The 24,228-nt window shown below is 44.3% G+C and overlaps 2 protein-coding genes across 10 annotated transcripts in view; one reads left to right on the forward strand and one right to left on the reverse strand.

The window, feature by feature from the left end:
- Positions 1–1,588, forward strand: part of XRCC3 (X-ray repair cross complementing 3) — a 37,628-nt gene extending 36,040 nt beyond the window's left edge. The window contains exon 8 of the mRNA XM_063948512.1: positions 483–1,588. Within this exon, the coding sequence (XP_063804582.1) occupies positions 483–705 (223 nt within the window). The 3' untranslated portion in view covers positions 706–1,588. The remainder of the gene's footprint in view (positions 1–482) is intronic.
- A 1,702-nt stretch (positions 1,589–3,290) lies between these two features.
- The window catches only part of KLC1 (kinesin light chain 1), an 88,810-nt gene continuing 67,872 nt past the window's right edge, over positions 3,291–24,228 (reverse strand). Inside the window, exons 12-16 of one of the 9 annotated variants that reach the window (XM_063948519.1) lie at positions 24,086–24,194; positions 22,173–22,316; positions 14,596–14,726; positions 7,387–7,453; positions 3,291–5,612 (exon numbers count right to left, since the gene is read on the reverse strand). In XM_063948519.1, coding sequence (XP_063804589.1) covers positions 5,547–5,612; positions 7,387–7,453; positions 14,596–14,726; positions 22,173–22,316; positions 24,086–24,194 — 517 coding nt within the window. In that variant the 3' untranslated portion in view covers positions 3,291–5,546. Of the gene's footprint in view, positions 5,613–7,386; positions 7,454–14,595; positions 14,727–16,543; positions 17,177–22,145; positions 22,317–24,085; positions 24,195–24,228 lie in introns of those variants that run through there. The other 8 variants (XM_063948517.1, XM_063948520.1, XM_063948518.1 and 5 more) reach the window with 8 other exon arrangements.

A 24,228-nucleotide genomic window follows, 5' to 3' on the forward strand; every position in this document is an offset into this window, starting at 1 on the left:
TTTTGTAGGAAAACGCTGTAGTGTAGCATTATGTATGTAGTTACAGCCACGTTCGCACCCAGATTATAGGCATGCCGCAAATCATTTTAATCAGCTGCTTGTGCGTCATATCTGCATCGTTTTGCAAATAAGACACATTTTAATGGAAAAAGTTGCACAAAAAGTCACTCTGCGTTACCAAGTCATGCCACGGCATGGTATGATTAGAAGGGCTGTTTAATATACAGGGAAGCTAGATGTAAGTGGACACGTGTATGTACAGTATGGTATCACAAAGCAAGCCAAGGTTGGTAGTAATGTCTGGGTCCTATGGCTCTGTCTTCATAAAGATTGTGTCCAAACCAGAACAGGAGAAACGGTCATTGTCCAAAACCAGTGATCATGTGACGTTATATGAGCAGCAGCCCTCCTACGTAACGTGCACAATGTCTTACGGTTCCTTAATTCTGCACTGAATGGATTTCCTTTGTGTATTTAATCAGGCTTCAGGACAGAAAGGTGTTGCCAGCCTTAGGGATTTCCTGGTCTAACCAGCTGTTGATGAGACTCATGGCTTCTCGCACGCAGCGCTCGGCCCCTCCGCCACACACAGGAAGCATTTTACGGACAATGGAAGTCATGTTTGCACCACATGTTCCTCGGGCCACTTGTTACTACACGGTAGACCTGGAAGGTGTGAAGGGAATTGATGCAGAGGAGACATGAACGGTGTACAAGATGATCTGGAAATACCTGCTGGCTTATGCAGCAATGACGTCAAGACGTACTGGAGATGTTCCCCGGTAATAGTTAGACGCCTTCAGAGGACATGAACAGGACTGCGGCCACCTGGGCCTACACTGAGAGAGGCAATAAATGCTGATTGACTCTGTAGCTATAAATACAACGCGTCAGTGGTACTAATCAGACACCAAATCACAACCACAATAGTCCTTATATATATATATATATCTCCTTTAACGACTTCTCTAGAAAGAATAGTCTGCATTTGCTGGAGAGAAAATAATGGTAACAATTACAATGCAGTAATTATTTTACTGCCCTTTCTTCTATATTTTGTACTAGATGTTTACACAAGCATTATAGTGTTTTATTACGTTGCTTATGTCATGTCTATCACGTCTGTGCTCACAGGAAGATCACCCAGAAGTTACAAAACCTGTCTGAATGCAAACATGGTCATCTGCAACCACCCTCCAGGTGACCTCGCCCTACGTCCGTGATGGCTACGGAGGAATTTCTGTATGTTTCTTATTATTGATAGAATCTGATAGTCTCATAGAAGTAACTGCTACAATGTATAACATTGCGCATTGTCCTGTCCCGTGTGTCCATATTCCACAGGTAATTGTAGAAAAAGATTGTTCTGCAGTAAACTGTACTATAATTGAAACTATTACGGTCATCAGAATGGTTGCCGCAGGTAACGGCTATTTCCTGCAGTTTCCATAATTGTTACGTGATATTTGGCTCTGGCCCCCCATGAAGCAATCTAAACGGCATGCTGAATTTGAAGAACCAATTTCCGAACTTAAAAGTGTGTATACTAAAAACGAATGCACATAGAATACAATGAAACCTCAATTTATTCTGCAATGAAGTATTTGTATTTATTCTAGACTCCAACCTCCTGATAACTTACTTGGATTCTCTTTTATATGTCCAGCTGCAACACTTATTACATAGATTTCTTTATGTCTGTCTGTTCTCTTTCTCCATATCCTGAGATAGCGCTGTCTTATGTCCCTCTGAGGACGGTGTAAAGTTGGGTTCTAGCTGCATGTGTAGAAGCGGAGCAGGACTGCGTGGGCAGGGTAATACCTTACTGGAAATACAACTAAACAGACTCTAGAAAGGCATGCTGAGATTTTTAGTTTTGCAGCAGCCTAAGGGGCACATTTATCACAACTCGCATTTAAACTGTGATGCGATGTAATTGCCGAATTTAGCTTTGCAATATTTAAAAATATTCTGTGCATGTTTCAAAATCTAGGTGCCGGGATAGTGCTTGCGGGAAAACTATCCCTTGAGATTACTCCACTGATCTCCTTGCCGGTATGCACTAGTCACTGCACCGTACCTCCTTGCCGGTATGCACTAGTCACTGCACCGTACCTCCTTGCCGGTATGCACTAGTCACTGCACCGTACCTCCTTGCCGGTGTGCACTAGTCGCCGCACCGTACCTCCTTGCATATGCACTAGTCACCGCACCATACTTATTTGCTGGTATGCACTAGTCACCGCACCGTACCTCCTTGCATATGCACTAGTCACCGCACCATACTTATTTGCTGGTATGCACTAGTCACCGCACCATACCTCCTTGCATATGCACTAGTCACCGCACCATACTTATTTGCTGGTGTGCACTAGTCACTGCACCATACTTATTTGCTGGTATGCACTAGTCACCGCACCGTACCTCCTTGCATATGCACTAGTCACCGCACCATACTTATTTGCTGGTATGCACTAGTCACCGCACCATACCTCCTTGCATATGCACTAGTCACCGCACCATACCTCCTTGCATATGCACTAGTCACCGCACCATACTTATTTGCTGGTATGCACTAGTCACTGCACTGTGGTAATCACAATGTGAATAAATAGTGTGTACACACAAGAGGCAGCTATTTCATAATCTTAGCCAGTATTCTGACTATTGAAGTACTGATGTCACTGTGGCGTAAGGCACAAAGGGGCAGATGTATTAACCTAGAGACGGCATAAGGAAGTGATAAACCAGTGATATGTGCAAGGTGATAAACGCACCAGCCAATCAGTTCCTGTCAATTTGCATATTGGAGCTGATTGGCTGGTGCGTTTATCACCTTGCACTTATCACTGGTTTATCACTTCCTTATGCCATCTCCAGGCTTAATACATCTGCCCCAAAATGCCCTATGACTCTTGCAGGGGCCAAAATAAGACCTCTTGGGGCCACAGGTAAGATGCTGCTTTAGGTATCCTTCTCCTCATCTGTCAGTATTAACCATACAGGCGTGCCCGGACCGTGCAGGGGGCGGGCCACGGTGGCTGCATCACACGCAGCTGCTGTGCCCCGGAGAGAGACGAGTAGCTCCCTCCCAGCACGCAGGAGCTGCGCTGGCAGGGAACTACTCTTCCAGTATAAAAGGCGGGGGGAGGGTCAGACATGCGGGGCGGACTAGCCCTGTGCTGGGCGTCCCCCCGCATGTCAGGGTGGCTGATCAGCTCTGAATTAGGGCCATAGACAGGGCTGTTACTCTTCCAACACACACTAAGGAAAACCAGTGACAGAAGACAAGCAATCTAGTCATCTTTATTAGATATCAAAGTATTTATACGGTAAGTATCGTCCTGGCATTAAAGCATAGATGACACGGATACACACCTCACATTCACAATACAAATGACATTCATAAATATAGTACCCCAGGTACTACATGGCGCTGAGTGACAGCTATTTACAATCAGTCCATCCGAGACAAGTTCCTGCATCTGTAACAGTCCGGGCTAGAGAACCAGTGCAGCCAAACAATGATGCAGGGAGTCTCGTGGGGAATACTTACAGGGGAAAGGTAACACCCAGCACTAGTCTCACATATTGTAACTAATAGAAAACTAGGTGGCCTCCAGTTGCACTAGTAACAATTCACCATGTAACCAAAAATTCCATTTATATTCACTGTAAATCTTTACTAGAAGCTGCACCTGCCGATATCTTCCTAGTCATGGCTAAAAAATAAAAATTAGCTATATGTCTATTTCTTCCCCCGCCCAAAGGAAAGCCGTTCTAGCACAGGAACAGCATTATCATACAAGTTTTGGAATAAAACATCCAAATTAAGTGCCGACGGTCTGAAAGTAGAAAATCTTCCCAGTTACAGGATTATACCTAGTCCCTGTGACTGAGTCAGTAACTCTCCCTGCAGATCTGACCATCCAGTACAGTTGCCATGGTTTGACATCCCTTCCCCTAGAGCTCTCCACTTACTGTGATGTGAAAATCACCTCAATAGAGTTAGATGTATCTGACAGGAGGGAGGCAACCCCTGTGGTATAATAAAGCTGTGTATCGTGCGTACACAGTCACTTTGACCTAGCGTAAAAGATTTTTTATTTTACCAGTGTGCCAATTCCCCCAGATAAAGCCTTAGGGTTCTTCTTACAGTCTTCAACGAAAGCAAAGAGCATTTGTGAGGACCACCATACCCCCTATTGCAGAACTGACAGCTCTTAAGTCCAGGAGAGTAGCGGAGCTTTGTTTAACACTATACTAGATGTACACCCACAATCTCTTCATGATGGTGTCCATTTAACTGAATGTAACTGTTGCATCACGTGCAGTATATTTGAAGTAGATGGTAAATACAGCACACTCCGAGCTGGACGTGACCTAATAACCCATATTCTGTGTCCCCTTATATTTTCTGCGCGTTACTTCAATGGCGGCTTAGCTTTTTGACAGAGGCTTGAGTCATTCATCCTGGATCGTATGGTAGCATCCAGAGATATTTAGAAACATTGATGACATCTGAAAAACCATTTTCAAAAGCATAAAAACCAAGGTTAGCAATCCAGGACATTCCCCTTGCATGAAAGCCTATGCATTGCCCTACCAGGCAGGGGGGAACAGTACGAGTTACCGCAGTATGGGAACCAGACTGTTCCGAAGCGGACAGGGGTGAGTAAGGGGGGGGTTCTCTCCCCTCCCTTCCCGCAGCCTAAACCTAATCTCCCCCCTTGGTGCCTTATCCTAACCATCACCCCCCCTCCCGCAGCCTAAACTAACCTCCGGGATGGTACACCTATTCTGGATGCCGGTGTCGGCTTTCAGAATAGGATCGGTATTCTGACTGCTGACCCTACAAACACATCCTGACTGTGCTTATGAACACCGAACGTCATAGCATTAGGAAGGCAAGACCTCATTGGTGTCAAATGCCAGACAGAACAAGTAGGCATCAGCTGCCCACCTGGCACCTGACATACCATATCCAGGTCTGGTCACGGATCTCAGGAGACGGCCGTGTAAGACCAGCGAGTACACCTTAATCTCTTGCATACACTTCTAAAAAGGCATTTATAGTCCCTTGCTCAGAAAAATGTAAACAGCTATTGTATTCTCATCATAAACCAACATTTCAAAGACAGCATTACCGTAACCGTAGCATATATTCAGCTATTCACAATAGATCCTTATCCAGTGTCAGTCCATGCGGACATTTGTGTAAAGCCAACGTCTGTTTTAGCTTTCTGCCCGATACGCAGCTGGTGTAACAGTGACCCAATTATTATGTACGATATATATTAGATTTCTACGGCCAACAGGGCAAGCAGCAAATGATATATACATACACGCCTATAAATAAAATGTTCCATTTAAAAACAAAAACCTAATTACACTAAATAAAAAATCTATATTCTTATCTTTTTAGAAAAAGTAAAAAGACCAATTCGTTCTCAAACATGACCAAGCTGCTTGTACGGGGAGGGGGGAGTTTAGTGTCTCAGTGCGTCTTCATTGTACAGGTGCTGCAGTTCATCTCCGAGCCAATCTTAATGAGCCAGGTCCGTGTGACTAGCGCTCAAACCTCTCGCGTCGGTCAGACAATTATTTCGTTCCTGTGTACAAAAAGAGGGGGGGGGGGGGGGGAGGCAAATCATTACCAACATAACACAATGTATTAAATAGCTATGTAATCCTCATCAGTGATAGATTAATTAAATTAATTACCATCACTCCCTTCCGTTGGGTAATTCCGGCAATGGTTTCAGATGTGTACACAGCGGGGCAGAAGGCCATTTGTACTACTCTAAAAATTCATAGTCTTATTATGCATTTCTTTAATTATGCAATTTAACTGTAATCATATACTATGTAAAATAGTATGAAACCAAACACCCCACATGAGTAATAACACGTTCTCTTCTATCTACATCCTAAAGTACCACGTCCCTTCAGCTGGAATAACGTCCCCTTATTAAACGTCTCATCAGAGGGAAGCTACTCACTGTGTTTATCCAACAGACTCGTCTGCATTTGTAATTATCTATTACCCTTTATAAGAGATGATCAGGTAACAGGCTAAGGACAGCTTTGTGCAAAAAGTATTTTCTTTACCTCTGATAAAAGCTTAGAATTAAATGCTTTATATTTTGTATTAGTAAAATTACATTTTGTGCTGTAAACCTCTTTGATCTTTAATTACTCAGAATTAAATGCAGACAGTACTCCACGTATTTGTAAAGCCTGTGCGCAGTTTTTATTCTGCATGGTCCCAGCTGAAGGACACTTTGTACATATAATCACACGGTTCTAGGTGGTCATTCCGAGTTGTTCACTCGCTAGCAGTTTTTAGCAGCCGTGCAAATGCTATGCCGCCGCCCACTGGGAGTGTATTTTAGCTTAGCAGAAGTGCGAACGAAAGGATCGCAGAGCGGCTACAAAGTTTTGTGTGCAGTTTTAGAGTAGCTCAATACCTACTCAGCACTTGCGATGACTTCAGACTGTTCAGTTCCTGTTTTGACGTCACAAACACGCCCTGCGTTCGCCCAGCCACGCCTGGTTTTTCCTGGCACGCCTGCGTTTTTTCGAACACTCCCTGAAAACGGTCAGTTGACACCCAGAAACGCCCACTTCATGTCAATCACTCTGCGGCCAGCAGTGCGCCTGAAAAGCTTCGCTAGACCTTGTGTGAAACTACATCGTTCGTTGTAATAGTACGTTGCGCGTGCGCATTGCGCCGCATGTGCAGAAGTGCCGTTTTTTTTCCTCATCGCTGCACAGCGAACGAATGCAGCTAGCGAACAACTCGGAATGACCACCTTTGTAAATATAATCACATGGTTCTAGTTCTTTACCACTACCATAATAAACAGGCTAGCTTACTCGCCCCCACCTCTCATACATGGCTGGAAATGGTTACTGACCAGGCCTCTAGCCCTTCCGCAAACGTTACCTATCCTAAACATGTTGATCACCTAATGCATGACGTTGTACGCTGAATAGTTTGGAAGGATGACTGACCATACATGAAGGTAAAGGTGTAGCGTTAGTATGTCATTATGTTAGTAAAGATCAGTGTTCAGGTGTCACACAAGCACAATTAAGAGCAATTCTAGTGTAAGTGCATGGACTACAGCTGTAAGGGGACGTCGTCCTAAACCAAATCTGCACCTTTCATCATAACATAGGGGAGAGCTGTTTTTCAGTGCGCTGAACGTTCCCTAAGGAATCAGGACTCTGCTTTGGAAGGGCGTGGGGTTACTAATTATGACATAAGGGCCGTATTCACATCCTCGCGTCTGGCGCGCAGCCGCTTCCAGCCCGGTGCACACAGAGACACACATACACTAGTACTAAGTGATGAGGAAAGAACATGACTGGGCATCTTACTTGCATGTGGTCTTCAGCAGCCTTGCCACCCGTGTTAAGAACATTCAGAGAGCTGGCACGCTTCATGCTGCAACCAGGATAGTGGACATGCAAGGACAAACCAATGAGAATCACTGGAGGTGTAGACAGAGCATCACAAATCACACGTTCCCCTCCTAGCTCCTGTTCCTTCAGTTCCAATATCAGTGCTGATCTCCGCAGAATCTATTTACTGTAAGTACCCCCGCTTCCATGTACAGTGGACTTGTCCACCCTATATTACATTAACCATCTTATAATATGGAAACAGGCCACACAAGTAGCAGCCATCAATACAATTCAACAGTATTAATGCATGGATGGTGCACACACTGGTGACATGGAGAAAGGGCATTATCTAAATATATGTCTGAGGTCCCAATACCACCACAACTCAGGACTTGTACTCACCATATAGTAGGTGTGAAACATCACTTTGCGTTGTTTACAGAGGTATGAAATGTGTGTGTCAGTACATTGTACAGTATGGGCCATATTTATACCCCTTTTCCACCAAATCTCCCCCTTACCAATATAAAGGTCTCTCTTCTGACAGCTCCAACTAATTTGGACTGTATAAAAGAAATCCTGTTTTCCTAACGCCCTGTATAGTCACCAATTCCATCTTCATGGCAGGATTGTAGGGTGGTAACATATTCAAGACTATTGTGAGACTTAACGCAACCTGTGTGAGGTACCTTTGTGGATTGTGTGGTCCATCCAGCCTTTCAGGTCAGCACTAGTCATACTGGCTGTGGTTCTCAGTAATCAGAACATCTGCTTTGAGGACCATCTGGGCTACAATCACCTCCAAGTGAACATGGCAACCCACAAACGTAGCGTCTACACCCGCCAGCGAGGGGCATACTTTTACAGGGATAGCTAAGATCTCATCAGATCAGCTGACAGGGGCAACGTGATCACTACCAATTAGACCTGGCTCCCACCTGCATAATGTTCCTGCTTTCATGTCAGGGCCGTAACTAGGGGGGAACTAAGGGGGCATGCGCCCCGGGTGCAGGATTTGAGGGGGCGCCAAGGAGTTACAGAGGAGCAGGGTTTTTTTTTTTTACATGACGTGATAGAGGTTAGGGTGCAGACTGACATACCGGTGGTAGGACCAAAATGCCATAAGATCTGTTCAGGCCTCTGCTGATCCCACACACATTGTATCAGACAAAGCGAGGTTGCTCTACCTCTTATTTAGCTTGGGATTGTGGTAATCTGGTGCAAGGTGCCTGGTCTCAGACTGTGCTCGGAGATGGCATACACTGAGGCACTAGGAATTACCACCTAACTTATAGCACTGTTGCTGAGTTCTGAGACCAGAATCTTGGAGCCATGTATACGCAGCGTATGCCCTGGTTAGGTAATAGGAGCTGGAAGCAAGAACACAGACACGGAACACAGAACAGGAGTATTCACATATAAACAGTCTGCATTAGTAGAAAGACCATGCAGGAACAAACCCATTAGACTGTTAAAAGGGGGGGGGGGGGGGGGGGGGAATCAAAGTACATCTGATTATGAGAGGCAGCTGTCATTTACATTTAAGCTGACGCACAACCCATGAGAAGTCAAACAAAAAACAATGAATCGAGGTGAAAGATTAGCATTTATCCACAAACATGTTCAGAAAGAAAGTTCCACACAGGTAACCTGCAGATTTGTAACATACTGGGATTTTTTTTTTCTCGTTCAGCAGAAGTACATTTATTAAATGAAAAGCAAAATTAACCAAACCCGTTAGTAAATCACCAATGTAAATCTACATCATAGATAATCCAGGGACTGGTCTATGAATGGGACAAATCAGATTAAGGAAATGATCTTCTAACTTTAGCACCGGACAAGCGCTGCCATTGTGTTTCATCTATTGCTAGCCTCACACGCTTAGGGCGGGGCTTATGGAATGAAGGTGATGTGCCTTATTTTTATTCCTTTTGGTGCGCGTAGTGAGGACAATGGCGGGATTTAGGGCTCTGAATCATTCCCGACTCCTTGGGGTCAACTGTTTATTGATTCCCAAGAAATAACACTTCCCTACCATTGGATGACAATAGTACACGGTCATCAGGCAAACCATGGATACACACTATGAGATTATCTGTCCAATCTTTCTGCTTGGAATGAAAAGCTGGTGATGTTTGGGCGCAAATGACAATTGACCATCTGTTCCCAAACACTGGAAAACGGAAAAAAACAACCGTTCAGACAAATTGGTTAAATCCATCTGATTTAACCAATTTATCCGATTGAGCGTTGTTGTCTGTTTTCCGACTTTTGGGAACACATGGTTAATAGTCATTTACACAGAGACATTACAAGATTTTCGTTCCAACAAGCAAGATTGGACAAATAATCTTTTAGTGTGTACCGGTAACTTTCCAGCAGTCCAAATTGAGATTTCACCAATTTGGAGGACACAGAGCAATTTGGAGACCAATTCAGTCTGAAACCACCAAACTAACTACGCTGCCTCTGAGGTCACCCTTAAGGCGTCTCATTTGTCCCCTCTGTTATTTATGGAGTGCACAAAAAAGAAAAAAGAAAAATGGGAAAGGAATAAAAATGACCTCACATGACTAAAGGAAAAACCCAGAATAAATATGGACTTAAGTATTCAATTCTTTTCACACTCGTTCTGTTTCTGATGACAGGCGTGGTATAATCATTTCAGCTCGCTACCCCCGTGGTAGCGAAAGCGCCCAACCTTTTACACAGCGAAACCCGATTACTATGGGCGCTATAACGGGGATCATTTTAGAAAGGAGATTGGGCGTGATATATCATTTGAATACCGCCCAAAGTTTTAATTTATCTTGTGAAGTCACATGACACACCTTTTAGTCAACTTGATACAGTTGCATTAAGACAATGACAGCATCTCTCAAGAGTCATGACAACAACTCCTGTATGTACAAATTACTTAAAGCGCTGAAAAAGTACAATATATAATTATTTCATTATTATTTGATTTTTTTGTTTATTTATGTCTTTTCTCCTGTGGATCTCTCATGAAATATGGAGTATTATTGGGTGATATAAAAGCACTAGTAATAAGTCAGATAATCGCACATAAAAGTGTAAAAGCTACCCAAACTACAGACATTTGGAATAGTGATGTGGGAGATTTTTCCTGTCTTTAGGGTTACTAAAAGACACAACGTAGCATCTTTATAGAAGGACGTTATAACATTTACCAGCTCTTGTTTAAAAGGGACTTAAAGGGACACATGCATGATGATACAACCTGTATTTTCTATTTTTAAAAAGTAAAAAAAAAGTTCTGCTAATCAGTTGTATGGAGATGTGCAGCTTCCGGGTACATGCAAAGTTATCAGGGGTACTGCACCCTTCACTCACGGGGTCTGACACATGGACGGACGGATAACTGAGCTGCACATTCATTTGTAGGACCGAGCTAATCAACCAGAAATCTTCACATTTTACATAAATCCACTATGTAGGATCATGTGCTCCAACAATACCAAGGCAGACTTCTCTGTCAATATATTGTATTTTGCTCTACGTGTATAAAAACAAACGAATACACCATTTCATCATCATGTTCATTAAAAAAAAAAAAAAGACTTGTCCTGTTCTAACTAATTATCAGCAATAAACAATTACCAGGCCAAAGGGAAAAAATATATAAGAATTTTCAAAAAGATGACAACAGATGATAAAGAGATTTACGAACAGGATTTCCTAAAGGCAAAATATCACTGCATGCCATAAGTGGCATTGCCTAGTACTGGGATATAAAAAAAAACGATTACATGTTTATATATGGAGTTGAAGGGACTTCTACGTTCATGTTTTGTAGCTTATTATCCTGTTTGCGTGTGGCTGGTATCTAAATATTCTTGTATAAAAACTATGCGTTCGGTTAATATGGCTGTAGAGGACAAGACTTTCCTTAGTTTGAGAACGTTCTCTACCTGTGAAGGAGAACTCCTGGTTGGCTGTAGAAATATTGCTGGATAGCCTTTGTAATGTGGCCAATTAAGGATGGAACAAGAGGACCAATAGGGAGCTGCAAACACGTGCTTGCAATTTGTTATTGGTCTGCATGGTCACACCCTTATGGAACTATAGAAACGCTTACATCCCGAGAAAACCTTAGCAGTTCCTGGGATCACTGAGCAGGAGAAACGGGTGCATTTTAGCAGTTTACTGGTAGTACATCTTTAATTTTTACTAAAGAGCACCTACTATGAACAGAAGAGAAATCTAAATCACATCAGTATTTGGTGTGACCACCCTTTGCGTTCAAAACAGCATCAATTCTTCTAGGTACACTTGCACACAGTTTATGAAGGAACTTGGCAGGGAGGTTGTTCCAATCATCCTAGAGCGCTAACCACCGACCTGTGGATGTAGGCTTGCTCAAATCCTTCTGTCTCTTCATGTAATCCCAGACAGACTCGATGTTGAGATCAGGGCACTGTGGGGGCCATAGCATCAGTTCCAGGACTCCTTGTTCTTCTTTATGCTGAAGATAGTTCTTAATGACATTGGCTATATGTTTGGGTTTGTTGTCCTGCTGCAGGAGAAATTTGGAGCCAATCAAATGCCTCCCTGATGGTATTGCATGATGGCTAAGTACCTGCCTGTATTTCTCAGCAATGAAGCACAGAAAAATGGGCAATGTTGAGGTCTGTAGACGCAGTGGTCGGCCAAGGAAACTTACTGCATCAGATGAAAGACACATTATGCTTCCTTCCCTCTGAAATAGGATGATGTCCAGCAATGCATCAGCTCAGAACCGTCAGAAACCAGTGTGACCCAGGTACACCCATCTACTGTTTGGAGAAGTCTGGCCAGAAGTGGTCTTAATGGAAGATCTGCAGCCAAAAATCCATACCTTCAATGTGGAAATAAGGCCAAGCGACTCACTTATGCACGGAAACATAGGGACTGGGGTGCAGAAACATGGCGGCCGGTGCTCTGGACTGATGAATCTAAATATTTGGCTGTAACAGGAGGCAGTTTGTTGGGCAAAGGGCTGAGGAGCGGCACAATGATGAGAGTCTGCAGGCCACAGTGACGCATGGTGGAGGTCCTTTCCAAGTTTGCGGCTGCATTTCAGCAAATGGAGTTGGGGATTTGATAAGGATTATTGGTGTCCTCAATGCTGAGAAATACAGGCAGGTACTTATCCATCATGCAATAACATCAGGGAGGCATCTGGTTGGCTCCAACTTTATTCTGCAGCAGGAGAACGACCCCAAACATACAGCCAATGTCATTATGAACTATCTTTAGCGTAAAGAAGAACAAGGAGTCCTAGAAGTGATGATATGGCCCCACAGAGCACTGATCTCAACACCATTGAGTCTGTCTGGGATTACATGAAGAGACAGAAGAATATGAGGAAGCTACATCCACAGATCTGTGCTTAGTTCTCCAAGATGTTTGGAACAACCTCCCTGCCGAGCTCCTTCAAAAACTGTGTGCAAGTGTACCTAGAAGAATTGATGCTGTTTTGAGGACAAAGGGCGGTCACACCACATAATGATTTTATTTAGATTTCTCTTCTGTTCATTCGCTTAGCATTTTGTTAATTGATAAAAAGAAACTATTAACACCTTTAGAAAGCATTCTTACTTTGCAGCATTTTTTCCATACCTGCCTAAAACTTTTGCACAGTACTGTAGATTAAATTTTCTAATAAACTACATTATCTAACATGCTTTGGAGTCAATCCAATTAGCTGCGAATGGTGCGATGTGCCGTTGCAGCTGCGTTTCAACGCGGCAACTGCACCCGATCTCGCAACCTTCACGGGCTGGTTTCAGTTTGAATTTGCACAAAATAGCTTGAACCTCTATGGGATGGCGAGCACTTTTGTGCGAATTCGGTGCGCCCGCTGCCGCGATGACTCACACCCGCAAGATCATAGCGGCTAATTGGATTGACGCCTTCGTGTCTAGTGCTTAACATAGAATCTCTTTACAAAGGGTCAGATGTACGAAGCCTTGGAGGGTGAGAAAGCGGAGAGAAATAAAGTACCAACCAATCAGCTCCTAACTGTCACGTTACAGGCTGTGTTTGAAAAATGACAGGAGCTGATCGGCTGGTACTTTATCTCTCTCCACTTTATAACTATCCAAAGGCTGTAAACTTCCAAGCAGGGCCCTCTTACTGTGCTGTCTAACACAGTATTAGTTTATTACCGTGTTCCCAACTGTACAGTGCAATGGAATACACTGGCGCTATATAAATGAATGTTGCACCCACTTACAATTGAATGACCCCCATTTGGGTAGGTCATAGTACTGCGGAGACAGGATGCGTTAATTTACCGGCTGGCGGTATCCCGGCGGTCAGGATACCGACGCCGGAATCCCGATAGCCGGAATCCTGGTACATCAGGGCTATTCCCATATAGAGTGGGAATCGATCATGCGGTGAGCCACCAAGCCCGCATCAAGCCAGCAAGGGGACTTAGCGCTCGCCCCGCTGTCGGCATTCTGGCAGGCGGGATGACGCTGCTGGGATTTTGACAGCCGGCATCCCGTCCACCGGTAATCCATACCGAACCGGCGGAGACATCTGTCTCTCACACAATAAGACACATAGAACTCTGCTTATTGCGTTTCAGACGGCAGTTCTGCAACTTATTCCACCACTTTAGGTGGACCCGTCCCCTACACAGCGTCCAAGCAGCCGTCCTATGGCGTGAATGCGTATTCCAGACATCAGATCACTAGCGGCAGACGGAGGTCACCGATTCCTAGTGACCTGTTGGGCCGGATATAGGTTAAGCTTACCATATAGCAGCCTCACAGTGTGTAGGTGATGGGTCCAATTTAAAGTGCATTATATTCTGCAGATATGAAATAAAACTGGCGACACTGTATAATGTGTCACACTAATTTACACAGACATACAAGTATATTATATCAATACAGGATCTATTTACATGGTACTTTATTCCTGCACAAGACGCAGTTGCGATAAATCTAGTTTGGACAAATCTGTCCGAGCTGTAGTGGCATAAATATGTAATGCGGATTACGTCTTCTGTACGATCCCGGGAGAGTACTAATACAGCAACAGTCTGCGTATTACTTCACATACTGCACGCAGGAGGAATACGCACAGACAGCCATCATATGCCCTCTCCGTGCGTCACAGTGCTAAGCTACGGGAACAACGGCCCAGCTAGAAATGGATAATTACCCAGGATTCTTTGGTTCACCATCCCGTGAACTGCCTCCTTTCAGCTTCCTAACCAACTTCTCGCTGCTGCGTCTAATGGAAGCGCGGAGTTTGCTAAAGGAACCGCTGCGTTTTAAAGATCCAGTGCCGTCCTGGAACAAAAGGTTTAACAGACATGAAAAAGCAGTCACTTACTCTGGACCAGTCACCTCGGGAATCCCGTCTACATAATAACCAAACGCACCATATATTTATTATACGTGTGACATTCCATAGAACGTCATCTTTCTGCCAGCGAGGCTTTTCCCCCACAAACATTTCAAATGTAGACTTTAAGGTTTCATTTAGGGAACAATGGGGGGTCATTCAAGTTGATCGTTTGCTAGCAGTTTTTAGCAGCCGTGCAAAACGCTAAGCCGCTTCTAACCTACTCAGCGCTTGCGATCACTTCAGACTATTCAGTTCTTGATTTGACGTCACGAACACGCCCTGCGTTTGCCCAGCCACGCCTGCGTTTTTCCAATCACTCCCTGAAAACGGTCAGTTGACACCCAGAAACGCCCTCTTCCTGTCAATCACTCTGCGGCTGCCAGTGCAACTGAAATGCTTCGCTAGACCCTGTGTAAAACTGCATCGTTCGTTGTAATAGTACACCACGCGTGCGCATTGCGCCGCATGTGCAGAAGTGCCGTTTTTTGCCTCATCGCTGCACAGCAAACTAATGCAGCTAGCGAACAACTCGGAATGACCACCAATGAACACAAAATCCACCTTCTCGCTTTAGGACAGGGAGAACCATTACGTTTATTGCAACCCAGCTTACAGATCAGTTTGATCACTTTGAAAATGTACCACATCCGTATACTTTGTTTAGTTTAGTCAGTCATGGTAATTTGGCAATTGTTGCGATGTAAAGTTCGCCCATTTCCTGCACGCAGTGGACTACAGCCAATCAGTTCATCAGGCACTAGTGACATCACTGAGGCATGTGACCATCTCGTGCCTCCTGCCTTATTTGTTGCTGGATGCTAGTGACCGAGTGAGTCGAGCCTCCTGCCTCTGTGGTTGCTAGTAAATTGATAGGCTGCATTCTCTCAAATTTAGGTTCGGACCACAACGTGGCTGCTCTGTGTAAAGGCATTATGTGGAACGTGATGTAAGACATTAGTGTTACTTGAATAGTGTAACTTGCATGGAGTCAGCATTTGTGACCTGTACACATATTACTGCGGTGAACGTTCATGTAATTTGCCCGAGAGTTAAAATTAGAAGGAAAAAAACCCACACACCTGATTAATAAAACTTTTTTTTAAACGTTAGAAGGAAAAGCATATATCACCATATGTAGGGATTAATATATGCAAGAATATCTCCAAGAACATATTCAGCCTTAATGTAAAGGTCTCAAATAATTTTAAAGATAAAACGCGCTGTGTACTTCTATTACGGGTATTCTCAATAGCACAGTATTTTCTAGTTCTAAAAACAGACATCCTGATCGGGGGGGACACTGACTGACGGGTACACAGGAGTGACAAACCCCCGGCTCAGCGATGTTGAGAGATATAGTTTATGCAATTTACCTTTATATTCCATTTCAGATAAAACAAATAACAATAAAAACACCTTTGTGACTGCTCTATAACTAATCAGAATGAACCTGGGGGCTGCCAGACGTGCGTCTAAAACAGTTCAGCCCGTCTAGCGGCTGTCTGCGCTGCACACGGCGGTTACTCTGGCTATTACCTGGTTATAACGTGACTCCACCGTGTTTAGGCAATGTGTACATGAATGAATGTCATTCTGAAATAGATTGGCTGCATAGAATCTCAGCCTTATAGTCAGTAACTCCTTCTAAATAATGCCCACAATGTTTGCACACCCTGTACGAGAAATTTTAGGTCTGAAGGTTCCTCACCAGGAACCTGCCACGAGAGGCCAACAAGCAGACAAGAGACATAGACGCAGGTCAGTTCGAGAGAGAGTTTATTAGAAGTTAGAAAGACTCATACACAAATCACCATACACTTTAAGGATTAGTAGAAGCATGACTGCCAAAAAGTAACACTAAGACTGAAATAGCTCTAAATCCAATTAAAACTCATGGCGGAAGACCCATACATCCATATTCGATGGTGACCACGTCAATGGGTCTTCCTTGACTGTTTCAAGCACTTGCAGAACATGCTTTGATTTCTACAGCGTACAGATTCTGCGCAGAGGTCCTGCTCATGCTGGTAACAGACCTCGTGATATTAATCGCCTTCCACGAAAGAGCGGCTAGTTGAGGAGTGCTTTCTAGTGACTTAATACATTATAAGAACACAGCGCTTTATGATCAGATTACAATTCTCCATAGTTAGATTACAGGATGACAAGGCGACACATGTACAGTGTTAAGAAGGGAGGAGAGAGAGAGGAGGAGAAAAAAAGTGCCAGTTCTGGTGGTGAAAATAGTCAATTTACAAAGGATGTTTGTAGGACAACTTGGACGGGAATGCTAGAACACAGCGGTCAGTACTGGAGAGAGAGGTTAAAGCTTGAGGATGGAGCACCTCCGTCATGCAGGAGACAGAATTAGAATCACACAAGGCATCTAGGCCTGTGGAAGGAAATGGAAAGAGACAAAAAAAAAACACATCTCCGTGAAACCGCTGGACACTTAATGAGCAGTTTCCCCACGTCAGACAGCCGTCTCAACAGTATTTCTAGGTCAGGCAGCCAGATAGGCTCTTGGCAGGGACATCATCAAATAATAATAATCAAAAAGAATAAAAGCTTTAACTTCTGTCCAGATAACTGGAAAATAATAAAGGACTGTGACGAACATAGGCAAAACGTCTACTCTAATCTTCTAGCGGAGGGAGAACCAATCAGACGCAGATGACAGCAGGAGTAAGATGGTAAAAGCCACTTATAACAGTCACTAATGGGCACGTGTCCCGAATAATGCCCTTAATCTGCCACTGTCAAGGACGGTATTCTAAGTTTCCGTTGTCCTCATACAAATAGCTGCAAAGGACAGGTGTGATGTAGACAGGGAATATGTAACAATATACTTTCTTTACATTAAAACGTGACCAGGACCATATAGGGCTGCACTGTAACATACTGTATCAGTGTTCCCATTCTGCAGCGGTAAACGCCTGTAGCAATAAGTTACTGCAGCAGTAAGTACGGAATCTGAGACTTGTACTATCGGGACTGTTATAAGCAGTTTCACAGGACTGAAACACATAGAATAATATCGAAGGAAAGTCTGAGACACACAGGAGATGGATACATGCAGCTCCTGAATACATGCATGAGTGAGAACACACAGAATACACCCACATAAATATCCAACACTGAGTGATCTATGCCAGGGAGACGCATTACATTGCCCTCTGGGATAACAAACTGCTGTGTTATGAGAAAAGCTCACAAAACCCAACGTAAGATCTAGATACAGGTGATCCAGGACACCACCAGTCCCAGACAACGTTCCCGTGCAGGGTGTGTGTCCGGCATTATATTATAATATATAAAGTAATCTTCCAGATAAGGTTTTCTCCAATAAGCGTATTTCCCCCGATTTTTTTATTTTACGCCATATACCTGTTTTGCACTTAGGAACCGGTTTGATATCTAGCTTGGGCTACTGGAGCAGATTGTATGTTACATGAGGAGACCAGTGGTCGGAGACATGAGGTAGACCGGCTATGAAGCGGACGCAAAGACAGTGGCAGTACTGAGAAGATTACGAGGTGTGGAAAAGACCACCCGTTATACTGTACTTTATACAGGTTCCGCCACTTTGGGAACAAATTCATTTGATGCGAGTTAATTATTATGGGAAATCCATTTTCGTTTCATGCTTTCTGTTAGCACTCCAGTTGTCTCGTATAAAGTATCAGCACTGATTGGGGCATTACGGTATATAAATCAATGTGTGCCCACATGAGGAGAGTAGTGGGACTGGGCGCTAGCAAAGGAAGGAAAGGGACTGACGCCTGCGTGGCTTTACTATGGCGTACAGATTGGGCTTCTACTCCAACAGATACCGGTGTACGAGAACCCTCATTCTCTGATCACTACCAATACTCTAACACCCCGATTACCTGCTGTAGTTCCTACCCGCGAAATGTGGAAAAATGAAAACACACGGTTTAAAGGAAATGAATGATCACTTGGAAAATGAAAGCGGACATGCAATGTAATAATACAAGTCAGACGTCTTCCAGAACGGCCAGCTACTGCATGCTAAAGCCCAGCAATATGTAAAGCTGTAGAGCAGAGGTAAGCTGCGACTCTCCAGCCTTGGGGAATACAAGTACCAGCATGCTCTAACATCATCAGCCTAGCAGGGCATTCTGGGACTGTATTTCCACTACAGCTGAGGAACCTTGCTTACTCTTTGAAGCTACACCCTGTGCTTTCATCTCAGTGTTTTTATTAGAACACGGAATATTGCAGACGTACGTGGCCATATACTATTTACAGATCACAACGAGGGAACCTTTGGGAGGTGCAGTTATAGACAATGTAAATAAAGAAGGCATGGCGACTTCTGAGCTTTGGCATTAAGGGACTAGCCTGCACTGATCATGCACTTTTACTTCACGTGGGATTAACACATTAAACCAAAAACACAGGCAAACTCATGCATAAAATGTACCGTGGACACAGAATGTTGTACTGAAATAATAAGAAGTATATGGGATGTGGTACGTTCTCAGAAGACAGACATGGCATGACAAAACTCAAAGGATCATGGTGTGCGTCAAACAAAAGCTTAACAAGGCAAATATAAAGTCCCCATAAAATAAAATAAAAAATGGTAAATTAGATAACATTTCAAACATATATTATATTTCTTTCCCACTCCTGATTAGTAGAACAGTGGTCAACTCCAAATAACACCCCCCCCCCCCCCCCCCCTACTTGTAAAATGACATTTCTCGTTAGGAGTCGGGCCTGAAAGGGGCCACAGACCTAGAAATACCGGTAATATTTCCCCAACAAAACAGGACAAGTCAACACAAGAGAACAGTAACAAGAGTAATACAGCACAACATGCAGAGTGCAGCAGATGTGAAGGGAAGAGCACAGTACACAGTTTATAATCAGCAGAATATATTAGCAAGAGTCCCATGCTTCACCTCTTATGGTACGGATTACAGGAGATTGTATGAAGGTGCAACAGATGCCGATTGATTATCCTGGAGCTACAATGACGTATTAAGAGGGGGGGGAGGGGGTTGGTCCAGTTCTGAACACTGCATCCTTACCATACTCTGGCCCCGTCTGAGAAAATAGGGGTACTTGCCATCACAATTAAGCTCAGCACCTCACCTATGCAACAGAGCTCTTCATGTAACAGCAGGGGACCCCTATTTTCTACACGGGGCACACTCAGGCAGGTTATAGTAATATTAGCATTTCCAAAATGGGACAACCTCATTAATATGAGTTGTATACATGTCAAGGGCTGTGCGTACTCTGGGATACGCGCGGGATGGCGCAGCGTCACTGGGGAGGTGTTATACCTGGGACCACTAAGAGTCTGACCCAGAAACTCAGCTTTCAGTTCCTCTTGCCAATATACAGTATGGCCAAGATATCAGGGCCCACAAGCCATTACTGTGGGTTATTCGCCAACTTTCCACTGGGTTACATATTCATTAATTTAGAGTTAATGATAAACACGCTTTACATCACCCATGTGACATTATATATTTAAGCAGGTAATGGTTTCAAGTCCGCTGATCTGTCTTAAGGTTGGAATGTATTATAGAATTCCCATTATAAACATCTGAGGGTCAGCGGTCTAGGTAGGTCCCAGATATGAATACAAAGAACCACAAGTAAAAAGCTAAAAGATCTATCAAGGTAACAGATGAAACATTGGTCATATATGGTCTGATTCAGAGTTGCACACAAGTGTAATGTATCTCGGATGGATCACGTGATATTCCTGCACACGCAACTCTAAGCGGCTAAAGGAGGGATTCAGTCTAACGCCTCTCAGCAACATCTTCCATTCCAGCTTCGGGCAGCAACTGGGTGATCTCACGAGGTGTAAGTGTGCCATGGGCGGGTAGGACGATTCAGAGTTGAGACTATACAAAGTCATGTGATTTCATGCAGATCGCTTCCACTAAGGACAGGTCTGGTGCAAGTCCACGTGTGAAAGCATCCATCATTGCTATCAGAGAGGATGGAAGGGGTGATGCAGCAGACTCTGAACACAGGAGGATACTCGCATTATTTTGGGGCATGGAAAGCGGCTGCTTTGTGTACAACTCTGAAATCAGGTCCCTGGAGTGTTTGTAACAGCAGCAGAAAGAGGACACATACGATATACAGCCAGGACGTGCTACAGACGCCGCTAATGTATTACAATACAGGTAACAATCAGGAAGACGCCAGTAACGTAAGGGGGTAATATGCTGCCTTAGGGTAGGCCCACACATAGCGGCCAGAAGGAGACTGCACAGGAGATGACAGGATGGCGGACCCGCTTGACCGCTATGTGTGGCCCCAGCCTTACACGTCAAGGAGATGATTATAACCTCTGTCTTACCCACACAAACCTGGACCGGCTAAGTCTGTGCTGCTAAAAGCAATTCTAGTGACATGTCTAACGCTGTTACATACGGCACAATACAATAGGTCACTTCAATCAGGTGCGAGTTAGCCACAGGCGAAAATAAGTGCAGCTATATGTCGCATCTGCGGTAGCACCGGACTCACAGTTTTTATGTTTGCAGCCCCACAGAGTCCGGGGCGAGATTGGACAGTGAGTAGGGCGAGATCAGCTGCCGGTGCCTGTGTTTCTACGCCACTGCAAAAGCAGCTCACCCCCCTCGTGTCTAACTACATTGACCCCCTCAGAGTCAGGGCAGAACTACCGGAATTGTAGGGGCACAGTGAAAAATTGGTCCCGTGATGCCAATCCTTATGTTCTGGAGGTCCTGTTCCGGTCTTTTAGGTGAGCAGAGCAGGGCGTGTGCTTTGGGGGATCTGTTGGATGGATCACCATACCTTTCCCTTTAATTTTGTAATGGGGCCCGGTGAGGGAATGTTAAATCAGCGACAAGGAGGGTGGGGACCAACAAACGAGCCTCAGATCTGGCTAATAAGCAGTGTGGCAGCACAGACCCCTTTAAAGAGATTTGTTTTTCTTTTTAGTCAGGATTAGTGAAAGTGAGAAGCTAAACAACTGCAAAAGGCTCTATGATTAGTATCTATGATTAATAATAATAATTAGTATGCTAAGGTAACAAGCTATGTATCCCGGCTAGCAAACGTCAGGTATCGACGCCTAGCGCATCAATTACTAACAGCTGGCGGTTTTTCTAAACTACAAATTGCAAAAGATAAAGTCAGGACATTCAATCGGCATCATAAGACAAGGAGAAGAGGCCAGACGAGAGTTTATGGAAATAACTGTTCAGACAGGAGATTTACTGTATATTATTCTTGTTATTACAGATTATCTCAGCATGCGGATCATGTTAATTGGTGTTTTAGGATTGGTTGCAAAGCAAGATTGTCCATCATCTGTCCACACTGTGTACTGCACTTACCCCATTCCACTCTACGCTCATACTCACTTCCTCCCCTCCGTCAGGACCGCTCTCGTACTTTACCACATCCAGGCTCTCTCGACTCCTTCGCTTCTCAATGCTTTCTGGGTCATTTAACACTTCGGCCACTCGCTGCTTGTGGACATTGTCTAGTCCCTGTGAGACAGGACCCTTGCGTTACAAGTAAAGGAAGAAGCCCGGAGATTTACATAAGGAAGACAGAGTGACGGTAAAGTGTCAAGGCCTGGAAAGGAAACCGTGTTCTCTTTCCAGGGACGTAGATCTGTGCAAAGATCATTACACCTCGACATTTTCATTACATTAAACATTTCATCGAGCGAGCCACTGAACACGATGCATACAATTAAGAAGAACTGGAAAAGAAAATGAAGGGGAGGAGAAAAGAAAATGAAGGGAAAGAGAAAAGAAAATGAAGGGAAGGAGAAAAGAAAATGAAGGGAATGAGAAAAGAAAATGAAGGGGAGGAGAAAAGAAAATGAAGGGGAGGAGGAAAGGGAAGGAAGGGGAGGAGAAAAGAAAATGAAAGGGAGGAGAAAAGAAAATGAAAGGGAGGGGAGGAGAAAAGAAAATGAAAGGGAGGAGGAGGGGAGGAGAAAAGAAAATGTAAGGGAGGAGAAAAGAAAATGAAGGGGAGGAGAAAAAAAAAACAACACAATGTGAAGACCATAACAGATCATTTTGCCTGACAGTCACGCTACGTGTAGGTCTTCAGTAATCTATGGAACGGGTCTATGATGTTATGCCGGCTGTCAGGATCCCGGAGCCGGCAGCGGGGTGAGCGCAAAAGAGCACCTTGCGGGCTACGTGCGCCACACTATTTATTCTCCCTCCAGGGGTGTCGAGGACCCCCCCAAGAGGGAGAATAGTTGACGGGATCCCGACAGCCGGTATATCAAATGCATCCTCTATGGAACATAGCACTCACTAATAACCCAACTCAGACTGCATCATACAGGTACAAAACCCAAACACTAGCGCAGAATAGCTCAATCCTCCTTTAACGAAGAAACCCCAAGAATGGAAATGTGTATATATGCAGAATACTCATCAATTAGTGGACTTCATGGTATTGAACTGGACAAACGTTTTGCATATCTATCCATGTTCTAAAGACAGATATCTGGGAGATTCCTGGGTTAGCTCATAAGGGCAGAGATTTATTTCCAATCCAAAGTGATTTCAGACATCCAGAAAAGTCCACAATCCAGAACCCATTTGTCCCCAACACTTTCACTTCAAAAGGCAAATTGATCAAGTATTTTATATATTGGGAATGTATTCCTGGCCTGTCTGATGGTTTCACACCACACACAGAAGGAAATGCGATGCATGTACTGGTCTCTAAAGCGGACTACTGAACACAGCATGCAAACACTGCTACCGAGAACAGGTAAATGCAGAAAACAAGGTCAGCCCTTCCTACAAACGTTGTAAGCCAGCTGCAGCAGTCATTATGTGGGCTGAGGACAGGCGAGTACAATGGGCCTCATCCTGAGTCATACACAGGAACAACTGCGGCCTCGGCCTGCGAATTCTAGCAAGCTGAGAACATGGTGTAGGTGTACCGATGCGTCCACATACACCTATGCTCAAATCGTGCCAAATAGCCCCGTTTACTGCCCCACAGACTGCGCCAAAACACTATGCATTAAGACACGCATGTGGTCACATCAGTATTGCGTTTGCAGTTCATCCCCATTCGGAGCTGCGGCAAACTCAGAATTCAGCCCCATGTGTTCCTACGCTAATAGCTAGTGAAGACGTTCTGCTTTCCAGAGAATTCACAGGCTACACATTCAGTCATCCGTCCCAGAAATGGCTGCTCCCACAATGTGTAGGTATCACGTGCATGATACGGCTAGATTACCGGATAATCTGGTATTGCGCCACATACACACTACGCTGGTATACACACTTACCTGCTTCCGTGACCTCATCGCTGCCTCTTCTAGTGTTTCAGCGGCTTCAAACTTGCCCTGACGTCTATAAAGTGCTCCGAGGTTTTTCAGCGTTGTGGTCACTGTTGGGCTGAACACAGGTTTAGTCACCTACTTGTAAGCAG

The sequence above is a fragment of the Pseudophryne corroboree genome, chromosome 12 (genome assembly GCF_028390025.1).
Source record: "Pseudophryne corroboree isolate aPseCor3 chromosome 12, aPseCor3.hap2, whole genome shotgun sequence".
Lineage (NCBI taxonomy): Eukaryota > Metazoa > Chordata > Amphibia > Anura > Myobatrachidae > Pseudophryne > Pseudophryne corroboree.